The sequence below is a fragment of the Microcebus murinus genome, chromosome 1 (genome assembly GCF_040939455.1).
Source record: "Microcebus murinus isolate Inina chromosome 1, M.murinus_Inina_mat1.0, whole genome shotgun sequence".
Classification (NCBI taxonomy): Eukaryota; Metazoa; Chordata; class Mammalia; order Primates; family Cheirogaleidae; genus Microcebus; species Microcebus murinus.
This window is the reverse complement of record NC_134104.1, coordinates 2,020,441-2,035,743: the sequence shown is the minus strand read 5'-3', so window position 1 is coordinate 2,035,743 and position 15,303 is coordinate 2,020,441. Positions and strand designations below refer to the sequence as shown.

Below are 15,303 nucleotides of genomic sequence, written 5' to 3'. Positions count from 1 at the left end.
GAAACTAGCCTGAGCAAGAGCGAGACCCCGCCTCTACCATAAATAGAAAGAAATTAATTGGCCAACTAATATATATAGAAAAAATTAGCCAGGTATGGTAGTGCATGCCTGTAGTCCCAGCTACTTGGGAGGCTGAAGCAGAAAGATTGCTTGAGCCCAGGAGTTTGCTGTGAGCTAGGCTGAAGCCACAGCACTCACTCTAGCCTAGGCAACAAAGTGAGACTCTGTCTCAAAAAAAACAAAACAAAACAAAAAAACACTTTAATAGGAATGACCTATGACTCTTCATGGTTAGTCAGAATGTCTTAGAGGCACAAGCAGTTTACAAAGGAGACAGGGCTTCACTTAGATTCTACCTAAAGCAGAGATATGGGCTTGTATCTACCTTCTGACAGGAGCCCCCTTCCTCCCTGAGCTCCTGTGCACTTTTATTAAGGATGGAAAGTTATACAGAAAGGTATTACTTAAAAATTAGAAGAGAAGCCAGAACAGACATTCGAGTAGCTCTATTGTGTGTATATAATTGGTCATCTGTCATTGACTGGGGATCATCTTAGAAAACTTATTTCTGATAAGAGCAAATATTATTTGTGGAAAATGTTTGGATTTTGTCTTATCAATACAAGTAATCTGATTTTACCCAGGGTGCATGCATAGAATACTCTGTTGTTATTCTTGTGCATGTGGTTCTGATTCCTGTAGCATCATTCCTTTCTGACCACCAGGTTGTGCCCTGGTAACGTCAGGAGTTAATGTGGCTTTCTAGGGGTGACTTACCCCGGCTCTCTAGTGAAGATAGTCTAATTTCTGTGCCTGATAATAGTGTCATATAAAGTATGCATTTAGCTACTAATATTTGATACAAAGAGTATAAAGAAGGTAAGAGAAAAATTTCTCAACATATGAGGAGGTCCAGTGCTGTGAAGGAGAGAAAATATTAATAAGTTTAGCAAATAGAGTCATTTGATACCTGAAGAAGTGGAGTAATCTATAAAGGGTTTTATCTAAGTATATATTATTTAAACATTTAGAAAGATAAAAGAAGAAAAATGTGTCCGTGATACAAGAGAGGGGGTTATGAGAAAAAAACTGAAATAAACTGTGTAAGTTTAATGTATGTATTTATCTCTTCACCATTCTGAAACCCTGCTGAATGGATCAAATAAATACTAAACAAATAAATGCACTGAAAAAAATGGACCAAATAAATACTAAGCAACAGGACATAAAGGACTAAAAAGGCCTAAATATGCAAGGACAGAGGCAGGGAGAGGAGGCAGCAGCAGCCGAGAGAGGGGTGTGTGTGTGGGGGGAGGAGGACAGGTGGAGGGATTAGGAAAGAGAGCCGAGAAGTCAACCCCCCTGAGTCCGCAGAGGTGGCTCCATGAGAGCTGGCGAGTCCCTGACAGGTGAAAATGCGCAGAGCTTGGAAGGCCGGGATGAGAGCAGGGTTGGGGAGGCTCAGTAGAGGGGTGGACGGGGAGGTTTGACAGAGGGCCCCCACTCCCATCTGTAGTGAAGCGATTACTCTAGTCCCCTCTTCAGGAGCCTTGGGTAAGAGGCACTGCAGAAGTGCCATTCTAAAGCCAGCAAGTCTAAGTTCTGGACAGGACACAGCTCAGGTCCAAGAACTCTGTAGCTGGATCCATGCTTCTACACTTGATCTTAGCTAAAAGGCCGAGAAGTGATGGATCCATGCTTCTTAGGCGAAAGAATAGAGAATTCATCTCAGGAAATTGGATAGCCCCAGAAAAAAGACTGTGTGTTCTCCTTTTCGGAAACGACAGAGGATGTGTACTGTCAAAATTAGCAAAGGGATGCATCATCTTAGGGAAGATACGTCCACCTGAAACCTCAGAATGTGGCTGCACTGGAATAAGGGTCTTTGCAGGTATAGTTAAGATAAGGATGTCAGTATGAGATCGTCCTGTCAATATGAGAACATCCAAAAACACATGTCTTTATGGGAGACAGAAGAGCAGATACAGAGATACACGGGGAGAAGGCCATGTGAAGGTGGAGGCAGAGATTAGAGTGATGCAGCCACAGCCAAGGAACACCAAGGACTGCCAGCTGCCACCAGGAGCTGGGAGAGAGGCATGGCACCCCCCATAGAGCTGCTGGAAGGAACCAACCCTGCTGACACACTGATTCCAAATTCCTGCCCTCTTGAAGTGTGAGAGGGTGAACTGCTGTTGTTTTAAGCCTCTAAGTTTGTGGTCATTTGTTGTGGCAGCTCCAGGAAACTCACTTAGGAGGGGAGGTGGGGAAGGATGGGGCAGGCACCTGCTGTTGTGGGGTGCTGTGGTTTGAATGCATTCCCCAAAAGTTCATGTGTTGGAAACTTAATGCCTCTGCCAACATGAATGGATCGATGTCACTGTTATGAGGAGTGGGTTCTCTATCCTAGGACTGGCTTTGTCACAAAAGTGAGCTCTCTCTGGCTCTCTGGCTCTTGCCCTCTCGCCAGGCGATGCCCTCTGTCATGTTATAATGCAACAGGAAGGCTCTCACCAGATACTGGCACCTTGACATTAGACTTCCCAACCTCTAAACTATGAGCTGAATAAACTGCTGTTTATAAATTACCTAGTCCATGATATTCTGTTACAGCATAAGAAAACAGACTAAGACATGGGTGTAGGGGTGTCTGTGTATGTGCAGGTGAGAAAAGCTTTTTAGTACTATTTGATGTTTTAAAGTATGTCTATATTAGCTTGATCAAGAGTGAAAATTAAAAATTGATTAGATCTTAGAAATGAAAAAATGTTGAAACAGAAACTTTACCAGCTGCACTGACCAGCTGTGTCACAGAAGAGCGGATCATTGAGTCGGAAGGTTGAGCTGAGAAGCTCAGGAGAGGAACGCCAAGCATGGGAGAAGGCGTGGAGGAAAAGCTGAGGTGTGCTCCACGCACCAGGCCTTTCTGAAGGAGGCCGTGGAGAGCGTGGCGTGCAGGCGCAGTTGAAGAGCTACTGTCAGGGTTTCCCCGTGGGAGTCCGGGTGCTGCGTGGGCCCACTCGATGCCAAGCAGAACGGAAGGAGCACAAAGCAAACTGAAACCAGGCCAAGGAGTCAGAAAAAGAAGAAGAACCAAATGTATAGTTTCTAACACACATTTTATGTTTAAAATGCAACATAAAAGACAACATTTAAAAACAATCTTCTGACAGTACTGAGGGAAAATACGTTTGAACCTAGAATTCTTTATTCACGTTGTTGTTCAAGAGGGAAGACTGGGTCAGTGTCTCCCACCCTGAGGGCCTTGCCTGAGACATGGGTGCTGAGAAAGTTTGTTCCTCAGAGGCCGTGGGGAGGCCAACCGGGACACAGGATGGCTGGGCCTGCTTAATCACTCTGGCTGCAAAAACTCATGTGTGTCTACTCCTGGGTGCCATTCTAATATTATTTTCACTGCTTGCCACGACATGGAGGTATTTGGGAAGCACTGCAGTGAGTAAAAACATTTTTAGACATCTGTGAGATCAGGAACCTTCCCACCCTTCTGAAATAATGAAAGGATGTATCCCAACAAGAAGAGAAATGAACCCAGAAATCGCAGGATGAAAGAAGCAACTACCAGCAAACAAGTCATAAAAATATTTTATGTGAGTTAGAGTGTCAGGCCTTTAAACAATGAAAAAAATCTAAGATTTCAGGTGTGTGGGAAGGAGATCAGAGAAAAGTGGGCATAGACTTTTTTTTTAAACTTTAGTTTAAAAAAAACAGGTTTGTGCATATTAAGAATTAAAATGAAACCAAAAGTAGAATAGAAGTAGATGATTAAGCTTTCAAACCAGCATAGAAAAAGAATGGAAAAAGACAACTTGATTAATCTCACAAAGGACAGGAAAAAATAGCCTGCACACAGTGAATACACAGGTTCCAGCACAAGCAGAATCACGTGAATCATGGCTGGTTTTAATTTGTTAAACACAAAGCATCCTTAGATTGGATACAAATATGAAAACTCTAGCTGTTGATGCTTAAAGGAGACACAGCTACTAGAGAGGAGAATAAAGGTGTGGTGACAAGGTGCGTGTGGCGCGTTTGATTTCAGAGGTGTAGTAGAGCAGTGGCCGTGCCCTCCGACAGCCCTGGATGAGATGCATGCTGCTGTGGGGTTTCTCTATGGGTTTGTTCTTTAGAGGAGGGAAAAATGGAGGTTCGTACTTCTATTTTATTGAGCTCTACAACTAAAAATCTGTTCTTTTCACCAAATAATTTTGTTTCTTGGATAATACAGGTTGTCCCAAAAGTATCCATGTGCTTTAAAGCTTTAATAAATTAAAACTGCATTTTGGACATGTGGGACGTACTTTCTGTCTTTTGTAGTGGCGTATAGATTGAGTTACACTGCGAGTAAAACCCATTGTTTTCAGAAGTCTGTGTGGCCCCGGTTAAATGTATTACGATGCTTTTATCCTTGAGTAAAATGAAAGATTTTACAGAGAGAGAACTTTGACATGTACATGTGAACTGTGTTTAAAATAATTCACAGAGGCCGGGCGCTGTGGCTCACGCCTGTAATCCTAGCTCTTGGGAGGCCGAGGCGGGCGGATTGCTCAAGGTCAGGAGTTCAAAACCAGCCTGAGCAAGAGCGAGACCCCGTCTCTACTATAAACAGAAAGAAATTAATTGGCCAACTGATATATATATATATAAAAAAAAAATTAGCCGGGCATAGTGGCACATGCCTGTAGTCCCAGCTACTCGGGAGGCTGAGGCAGAAGGATCACTCGAGCCCAGGAGTTTGAGGTTGCTGTGAGCTAGGCTGACGCCACGGCACTCACTCTAGCCTGGACAACAAAGTGAGACTCTGTCTCCAAAAAAAAAAAAAAAAAAAAAAAAAAAAAAAAAAAAATAATTCACAGAGTGATTTGGGGCAGAATATTATAGTTATGATTCAGGGTTAATATTATGTATACTTCTGAATTTTTCTCAGCGATGTTTAAAAAATTGTTTATAGGTCCTATGGCCGGGCTCCAAAGATGATTCACCTAGAGTCTAACTTTGTTCAGTTCAAAGAGGAGCTGCTGCCCAAAGAAGGAAACAAAGCTCTGCTCACTTTCCCCTTCCTTCATATTTATTGGACAGAATGCTGTGTAAGTATTCACTTGGTGGGGGAAAGGAGAGTGTGTTGGAATATGGTTAAAAATTCATGGGTTGAGGTTTTGTTAAGACAGCTATAATTTTTCGAATTTCCTGTTCAGTGTCCTCTTTATGTGGGTATTCCCTTCGTTCTTCATCCAGTGGGTGGCTTTGTCAAGGCACGTTTCTGCTCTGGTCTGGTGTGTTGCACTCATGCCATTGTCACAGGATATAATTGCACTTCCTGTGTTTTGAGTCTCCCTGTGCCCTCGTGGCTGCTGGGTTCAGTCAGCTTTAACTCTTTAGTCTTTACTTTCAGTTGTGTTTTCATGTGTTCACCCTCGTGCCCCTTGTTGTACGCGATAGTCCGTGCTGTCTCTGCTGCGTGGCTGTGAAATGCAGAGGGCGGCCGCTGTCACTGTCACAGTGCGCTCAGGGAGTGCTCCCTGCCTCCGCCAAGTGCGGGCACCTTCGTGCGCGGGCATGGCAGCTTCGCTCCTGTTTCCCAGTGGTGTATTCACGAACCCAGAAAGAACCTTTTCATTCTTGGCAGAAATCTTCTGTCATGAAATAATAGAAAATTCTGTGAGTCATTTTGTGTATTTTTGACTCTAGTAAAGCAGGCATTTAGCACTACACAAAGCACATAAATCACTACACACTGACGTTTAGCCTAGATCTGAGGATGCAGGGGTAGTTTTTTTGTGATTTTAATGAGACAGGCCTCTGGAAGCCTGTGCTTGGTTTTCCTCGGACTTCACCCCACATGCCCTTCCTCTTGCTGATTTTGTTCTGTGTCCTTTCCCAGGGGAGCCACACAGGATGGCTTTTTCACCAACGCGTGTGATCACACGTGAGGTGTTTTCTACCGGCGAAGCTTATTGGAGACATGTTGCTCAGGGCTTTTGTTGAGGCTGGTCACATAGGCCCCCGCCTGGCACTCGCCAAGACTCTGCCTCCCTGCAGGAAAGCCAGCGGGGTACGAGCCGCATTGTGTGCACAGACGGTGCAGGCTGCTGGGGACCCTCCCAAATCCGAGTTCCCAGAGTAGCCAAGGGCCAGCCTTGGAAGCAGCTAAGGATGGCCATCCTAGGCCTGCCGTGTGAACTCTGCTGACCTCTCGTTGGTGACATTAGATTTGGTCACTTGGTCAAGGAAATGTGTGGTTGCTCCATGGTATGGTCACTTTTTTCCCCTTGTGCTCAATAAGCCATCGCTGGGGAGCCACTCACTCTAAGAGCATGTGAGTATCCTGCTCCTTATCCAGCTTTCCTACTTAGATTTAGCATCTAGCAGTGACTCTCTGCTGAAGCCGTCTTTACTAAGGCTTGCTAACTTTACTCCGCCCGCTCTGTCAGCCAGTGCTCTGCTAGGAGGAGGAGTCCATGGATCTCGGTGTGCTCAGTGGGTGTAGTCAGTTACCCTTACTTATTCTGGTGCTCGAGTTGTCCCAGATTTGGCTGATGAGAGTCACTTCAAGCTGGGTCCTATGTCCTTTTGAGCACTTTCTAGTAACTTGGTATAAGAACCAAGGTATAAGAACCTTGTAGGTATAACAAGGTATTTTGGTTCTTGTAGCTTGGTACCCTTGTCCTGGATGCCTGGCTTATTTTTTTTTTTTCTGTTTTTAGTTGACCGGCTAATTTTTTTCTATTTTTAGTAGAGACTGGGTCTCGTTCTTGCTCAGGTCTAGAGCTCCTGACTTCAAGCAGTCCTCCTGCCTTGGCCTCCCAGATTGCTGGGGTTACAGGCGTGGGCCACCACACCTGGCCTTAAAATTTGTTTTCATTGAAGTATATGATGTGGTCTCTGTTTCACTTTTAATACGTGCTCTGTGTCAGTAGTTATTTCCCCATCATTATTTCTTATTTTGTATATTTGTGCTTTTTCTTTTTCTTCCTTGATTAAATTAACTAGTTGTTTGATTTTTTTTGATTTTTGATTTTTTTTTCCCCAGAGTACCAGGATTTTTATTAATCTGATTTACTATTCTGTTTTCTGCTCATTAATTTCTACGCTTTTATTTTTATTATTTCCTTCTTTTTGTTTTCTTTTTTGTCAAACTTTTTTTAAATTATTTTTTTAATTTAAGATAATTTTAAAAATCCAGCTAATTTCTTTGTATTTTTTTGGTAGAGACGGAGTCTCACTCTTGCTCAGGGCTGGTCTTGAACTCCAGAACTCAAACGATCTGTCCACCTCCGCCTCCCAGAGTGCTAGGATTACAGGCATGAGCCACCACACCCAGCCCTTTTTGTTTTCTTATGGTTTGCTTTTTTTTTTTTATAATTTTTTTTTACTTTGGAGTGCATTTATTTTTCTTCTTTAATTTTTACTGTTATAGGTCGTTACAGTTATGAATTTTTCTCTGGTTACTGCTTTAAACATTCTCCAGAAAATCTTCATTTTCTGTTTGTATTTCCCTTTTCATCCAATGTTATTTAACAAAGTTTTTGTAGTTTCCAGAAAGACATTTTAAAAAAAATTTCATTAAAGTATTCTAGTTTTATTGTCCTATGATCAGAAAGTGTTTATAGTATTTCTGCTTTATAAAAACTTATTTTTTCTGTGTGACCTAATAAATGATCAAGTTTTGTGGGTATTCTGTGTGTGTTTGAGAATGTATTTTCTTTATTTCCAGATTATAATGTTAAATATTTATCCATAAGATCTTATTTACTGATTGTGTTGGTTAGGTCACTGAGATTTTAATTTTTGTCCTTTTGGCCTATCTTTAACTGACAGTTATATAGCAAAGTCTGTTATTGGTGTGTTTTTTATTCCTCTGTAATTCCTGTTTTGTGTAGGTGGTTGATGTGCTATTTGGTGTATAGATATTTATAACTATTGTAATTTTTATGGAGTGAAATATGTTATTTAAAAATGGTGTGTGGATAATGTCTATCTGAAGGTAACTGATTATCTCCTCTATTTTCTTTTAATAATTTTATAATTTGTGTCTTATATTTGTACCTGTTTAGCTTCAAGATATTTTTATATAGGTAGAAGCTGTGGAAGTTGAGAGTCTAATTTTACATTTTAAATGAAGCATTTAGGTGCCTACCACTATTTCATAATAGTCCGTCTTTTCTCCACTTATTGGAAATATCACCTTTATTTTAAACCAGCATCCCGTATGCACAATATTCTGGGCATTTCAGTTTTACTGATCATTGTCTATTCTGTGTCAGAATCAGACTTGTACTTATTACATGTTTATGCTATGTATTGATAACTGCTCTTTTAAAATAAGCCTCTTGGTTAGTATACATTTTCTCTTCCATATGTCAAGTGTGCAAATTGTTTTCTGAAGATGGCTGTTCTAACATGTCCCATCCCCATGCTCCCTTCTACATGACAGTGACTTTCCTTTGAGAGCCTGGGTCTGAATTTTCTACAATTGAGTCTGGGTAGGCCTCTGCCTGAGGTAGAAGTGACACTGTGATATTCGAGACTAAGTTGTAAAAGATAATTCATCTTTTACCAAGAAGGATTCTCTGGGGATGCTTGTTCTAAGAACCCAGCCACCATGCTGTGAGGAAGCCAAGCATCTCCTTGGGAAGGCCACCTCGAGGTATTCAGCCCCTCCCAGCAGAGATCACCTAGCTCCCAGCCTTAAAGCGCTGCAGCTGATACCAGGTGGTGCAGAGACTTCTGTCCCCACCAAATCCTCTCTAGGTTGTAGATCTGTGACCCATGAAATGTTCTACACAGCAGTAGATAACTGGAACACCAGCTGAAAAAAGACAAGGCTGGAGACATTTTGATTGGGATTGCCATGAATAAATTTCCAATCCCAATCCCAGTCAATTTGGGAAGAATTTAAATCAATTATCTTCTCAGATTCAGGAACATGGTGTGTTTTTCTATTCTTTTTGCCATTTTTATGTCCTTCAGTAATGTGTTATAATATTTTTAATGAAAGTCTTGCATTTTTATTGTTAGGTTTAGTTTTTGTGGCCATTTTGATTGAGTTTTTTTCCTTAAAATTACATTCTAATGGGGGGGCATTTTTTTTAGAGTCTTTGTTATCATCTATATAAAAAGGTTTCTGGAGTAAGTTGATAACATTTAGGATTTTAGATTTAAAAGTAAAATTCTTTGTTGTGTTATCTCACTAGCAGCTTTAGAGTTTATAGTATACTGTAACTTGTCGCATTCTTGCTTCAACTAGTGTTACATGGCGGCATGCACCGCATGCGTGAACTTTGCAACAGTGTACCTCCTCCTTCTCCCTCCTGGCCGTTGGAGTTGCTGTTGTCATACACATTATTACTAGTTTTGCTTTAGTCAATTATGTTTTAAAGATACTTAAAATAAGACAACATGTCTTTTATATTTATCCATTTAATTACCATTTCCATTGCTCTCCATTCCTTTGCGTAGGTGCAGATTCTCATTTTTTATTTATTTTTTATGGTGTGGCTCTCACTGTGTTGCTCAGGCTGGTTTTGAACTCCTGACCTCAAGCAATCCACCCACCTCGGCCTCCCAGAATGCTAGGATTATAGGCGTGAGCCACCGTGCCCGGCTGGATTTCTTTAACTTTTCTTGCAGTGCAGGTCTTTTGGTTGTAAGTTCTTTCAGCTTTTGAATATATGAGAATGTGTTTATTTTGCCTTCATTTTTGAAAAATATTTTTACTGCATTCTAGCTTGACAGTTTTTCTTTTAAAACTTTAAAGATGTTATTCCACTGTCTTTAGGCTTACGTTGTTGCCCCACACAAAATCTTTCATTTTTCTTTTTATTTTGTATGTAAATAATCTTTTTTCCTTTGGCATTTTAAGATTTTTTTCTTTATCACTGCTTTTTTTTTTTTTTCAAAGGCAGTGTCTTACTGTGTCGCCCAGGTGGGAGTGTGGTGACACGATCATAGCTCACTGCAGCCTCGGACTCCTGGGCTCAAGTGATCCTCCTGCCTCAGCCTTCTGAGTAGCTGGGACTACAGGTGTATGCCACCACTCCTGGCTAATTTTAAAATTTTCTGTAGAGACGGTCTCACTGTTGTCCAGGCTGGCCTCAAAGTCCTGGCCTGAAGTGATCCTCCTACGTTGACCTCCCAAAGTGCTGGGATTGTAGGTGTGAACTACTGTGCCTGGCCTATCACTGGTTTTTAGCAGTTTGATTATGATATGCTTTGGTGTAGATTTCTTCATATTTTTTGTGCTTGGGTTTTCTTGGGCTTTTTGGGTTTATAATTTTGATCTAATTTCTAAAAATGTTTGGTCATTCTAATATTTTTCTGTTCTTCCTTCTCCTTTGGGACTCCAAATATGTATATGTATACGCGCACGCGTGTGCACACACACCACACGCACACACACACTCGTGCACATGCACCATTTGGGGTCCCACAGCTCACTGATTTTTTTTCAGTCTTTTTTTGTCTCTTTGTTTCATTTGGATAATTTCTGTTGCGGGTTTTTCCTGTATTAGCTTCGTTTTCATTCTAGACCATTAGCATTAGCTTCACTGGTGCAGCCTGGTCTCCTTAGAGATGTGGAGTCGTTTTCATCATGTTGCCGTTGTTGGCTTATGGTAGGGAGCAATGGCTGGACAGTGTCAGCTGATTGCCCTCAGAGTCGCATGGAGTGTCTTTGTTCCCTCTGCTCTGGGAGGTATCTTTTGAAGAGTCCCTACAAATGGGACCAAAGCTGTGTGGGTGTCCCTTCATGGGGTGCTCAGCCACTCCCTGGTGTGGAGAGCCTGAGGCCAGGACTCTTCTCCTTGGGTGGGGGCAGGGCGGCGTCTGGGTAGGGGGTGCCTGGCGGCCTTGGAATGGCTGGGGAGGCGTTCAGCGAGTGCCCGGTACTGCTCTTGGCTTCCAAGGCTGCTGGAGTCCAGGCCGTGGGCCCTCTGGCCTTTGGTTTCCACTTGCAGGCACAGTGCACTTGGGGCTCTTGGAGACAACACTTGAAGTCCTAAAAACTGCCTGTGATGCAAAATATGCAGCATATAATTAGCTTACTCTTGGATATTTATTTGCAGAAAATTGGTTTTTTCTAAGATAAGTTCTTCTCTTTTTAAGTAAAAGTTGTTTTCAGATTGTAATTTAAGTCAGGATATTACAGTTTTAAAAATCAGAATATAAATGAAAATTACTGCCTTCTGGAACTTTCTGTTTAGTGAATTAAACCAAAATGCAGAATTTAAGATTTAACTCATGTGTGGATCTCTCAGATTAGCATATGTCTGCCTGAGTGTTACTCAAGAGTGACTAAAAAATCCAAAGAAATAAGGGCCAGATAGTAAGGAGGAACAACTGGAAGAGGGGAAAGTATATATTTAAACAGTAGCTCTTAATTATTGTGTCTGGAGTTTTCTCAGTGCCTAATTAAGTGACTTGGTTTTAGATTTTCTGAATGTAAATGAATTAGAATCTGAGTGGATTTACAGAGCGTAAGGGCAATTATAGATAAAGTGACAAATGCCAAGGGAAATGTCTGTTTTCCCTGTTCTCGCTGGAAGAGGACGGAGCTGCACTTGTGTGCGTCCATGGGGGAGGGATGCTTTCCCAGGCAGGCTCAGGTTTGGGACTGTAAGTGAGAAACGGGATGGATCTAGAGGACCAGTGCGCTCCCTGTCGAGTCCTGTGAGTTAGATCATCACGGGGAAGCCTGGCTTGCCTTCTTCCTGCGGAGTCACAGCTGAAGCTGCCTTGCCTCTCGCGTGGCCTTTGTGGGTTCACGGTTGGAGCAGTTCCCGGGGCCTTGCAGGGGTCGAGTACATGTCGTGGTATGGCGTCTGCACGGAGCAACACAGGCTTAGTTGGCCACTGGGCTTTTCATCGAGCCCGTGCCCCAAAGCTGTCCTGGTGCCTTAAAGCATTGTGGCCATTGACCTGTGTTATTAGACACATTTTGCCATATAAACCAAAGGCCATTGCTTAACTTGCTTACAGTGACTTATTTATTTTTAGGATACTGAAGTGTATAAAGCTACAGTAAAAGATGACCTCACCAAGTGGCAGAATGTTCTGAAAGCTCATAGCTCTGTGGACTGGTTAATAGTGGTAGTTGAAAATGATGCCAAGAAAAAAAATAAAACCAACATCCTTCCCCGAACTTCTATTGTGGACAAAATAAGAAATGATTTTTGTAATAAACAGAGCGACAGGTAAGTGTATCTTTGATTTTGCCTCATTTGGTTGGTATCTGGGTGACACACATTGCGGGCTTCCTGGGTGGTGATGAATATTCACTCAGCAATCTCCAGCGAGTGACCGTGGGGTGCTGATAAGAGCTCTGGTCCCTGTCTTCTTGGAGTTCCCCTTCTGGCAGGCCAAGGACTGCAGCAGGAGTCCCTCAGTGTGCTGCCTGGGAGGGGGCCCGTGGGTCCAGTAGCCAGGGGAAGACCACATGGCAGATCCTTCTGAAGAGTGACAAAGAGAGGTCTTGCAGTCCTTGTGTAGAACAGGGTGCCTTTAACTTTTTTTTTTTTAACTATGGAACCCTGTGTTTTTTGTTTGTTTGTTTGTTTTAACCTTAACACCTAGTAAAGATTCTTAAGAACAGAAGTTATAAAATGCTGACTTAATCCCTTCAGAAGCTTTAAAAGGAGTCCTGAAAGTTTGGTGGTTAGTTTATAAAGTAATTGCATGGGCTTTCTTTCCCTTGCGTCCTGCTCTCTTGGCATAGCTCACCTCCTTTCTGTTCAGCGATACCGTTCCTAACGGCGCCAGCCGGACCATTAACTTCTGTGTAACTGATGGTCCCTGTCGCACTGTTCAGCACTTGAATGAACCCCAATCCTGGGGGTGCAGTAGGAGCCTGGACCCTGCTCTGGTCCAGCAGGTCGTCATACCATGGTCACCATGGTGGCAAGGGCCAGATGGGAAGGTTCCAGAGTGCTGCAAGAGCCTACAGCTGGGTAGCTGGAGCACAGCAGGCGGCTAAGCAATAAGTGCTATGGGGTAGGGAGGGCGCAGGGGGCAGTCCTGGATGTGCAGAGGCCACCCCGGTGCTTCTTCAGGGGAAGAAGCCATGGCTGGCTGCCTTTTTCATGTTCCACACAGTACTGGGCACGTTGTAATGGTCAAACTAGCATTATTTATAATTTGAATTAAATAATCAGATTGTTGAGCGCATGGCATATCTTAGAGAAATCTCATGCAGTCTGTACTTGTGGAAACTTTCTTAAGGTGTGTTATTCATAAATTAGTTAACCAAAAGGAACTAGCTTAGCATTTTAACAGGATACCATACGTGATTGAGCATCCTTTCCCTTGGTATCGTATAAATACCAACACTTTCTTGTTCTGAAAAGAGTAGACTGCGGTGAAGCTTGGAAGGAAGAGAGCTCCATTGCACAGTCTAAGGGAGACGCGGCCAGCACTGACTGGCGGAACGTGGAGGCAGGGATAAAATCAAAACCAAGTGGCTGCTGAGGTTTTTGTTAATATAACGAAAGAAGTTACATTTGTTTGGGATTGCATTAATTAAATAAATTGGCACTAATAAGGTATATCAGTCTCAGCTTGTGAAGTGTTCAAATTGTATAATCATTTTTTTCAAAGTACCAGTTGACGACTTTTAAGTCTGTGTTTGTAATCTTTATCTAATTTCTAAAAATATGTTTCTAGTGAGCCCATTTAAAACGAACTTGGTTTTTAATAACTTCTTTATACATAAAATTTAACTGAATATAATTTTTAACATTTCATCTTCAGTAGATTTAAATATGCCTTCTATTTCAATATTCATTAATTTGCAAAACTACCTTTTAATACATTTATATTTTTTAATGTAAAAAGCTTGGTCAGATTTTCATAAATTTGAATTTAGTAGTGTCTCTATTGACAATTATTTTATTACACAGTATAATTTCTGGCCTTTGAAAATATTGTAATGTTTGTCCCTGAGGAGCCTTACTATTTTTTTTAACTTTACACTTGTGTTTAATTCAGATTATATGTATTGCATGTTCATTGTAGAATTGTTAAAAAAAGATAATGAGGGAAAAAAATGGATATTAACTCTTAATATTTTGGTAGTATTTTTCCAGACTTTTTTCTCATTATGCATACATACACAGATGTGTGTATTTGTGTATTTTAAAGGGATATAATACTGTGCATGTTTTATATTTGCTTTTTCACTTAATATATTGTAAAAATTTTTCACAAACAATAAATATATTAATATTTCTATACCCTCATTGTTGGTGAGTGTATAATATTCCACAGTATTAATGTACCATAGTTATTTATACAGTCCTCTGCTGGGCGTCGCTTGCTTATCATTATAAACAATAATATTATGAATCTTTCTAGCTCAAATATTGTAAACATCTTTAATTATTTCAGGAGAAATTCCTTAAAGGAAAATTGCTTGGCAAAAGGTTTTGTGTAGGCTGGGTGCGGTGGCTCATGCCTGTAATCCTAGCACTCTGGGAGGCCAAGGCGGGAGGATTGCTCGAGGTCAGGGGTTCGAAACCAGCCTGAGCAAGAGCGAGATCCCGTCTCTACTATAAATAGAAAGAAATTAATTGGCCAACTAATATATATAGAAAAAATTAGCCGGGCATGGTGGTGCATGCCTGTAGTCTCAGTTACTTGGAGGCTAAGGCAGGAGGATCACTTGAGCCCAGGAGTTTGAGGTTGCTCTGAGCTAGGCTGATGCACCTGCCTGGGCAACACAGCAAGACTCTGTCTCAAAAAAAAAAAAAAAAAAAAAAAAAGTTTTGTGCATTCTCAGGCTTTTGGTAAACAAGGCCAAGAGTGATGGTTGACCCCTGCCCCGCCCCCCATCCTTGACCCCATTAGTAGCTTTGGGCTCTCCCTTTCTGAGTGAACCATCAAGGCTTGATGCGATTTCTAAAGCACTGTTCTTTTATTTATTTATTTTTCTTTTTAATGAAAAAAAATTTTCTCTTATTTTGGATACATACTCTCAGAATGTTCTTTTTAATTTAAAAAAGGAGGTGATCATGGTCTAAAAGCAGTGCAAGTTGAAGGGCATAACAAGGTTAGAGAATAGAGTGACTGTATCCAGTCTGATTGATGACACCAGGCATCTTGTTTGGTGGCTCGTGTTTGTGTCAGTTCGCATTTCCATCATCCTGCAGGTGCGTGGGAGAACTCACATCTGCTCAGGAATGAACGTCAGTAATTGCGGCCCTTGAGAATGCCCAGGGACAAACTACCAAATGGATAGATTCTAGCAGCTTATGCAGCTGATAAATCCACTTCTGTCCTCGGGGACCTCAGGAG

General features: G+C 41.7%; 1 protein-coding gene across 1 annotated transcript in view; it reads left to right on the top strand.

Annotated features, from left to right (window-relative positions):
- TRAPPC10 (trafficking protein particle complex subunit 10) overlaps positions 1 to 15,303 on the top strand; it is an 83,866-nt gene that overhangs the window by 17,594 nt on the left and 50,969 nt on the right. The window contains exons 3-4 of the mRNA XM_012779069.2: positions 4,970 to 5,105; positions 12,013 to 12,209. Of these exons, the coding sequence (XP_012634523.1) occupies positions 4,970 to 5,105; positions 12,013 to 12,209 (333 nt within the window). The remainder of the gene's footprint in view (positions 1 to 4,969; positions 5,106 to 12,012; positions 12,210 to 15,303) is intronic.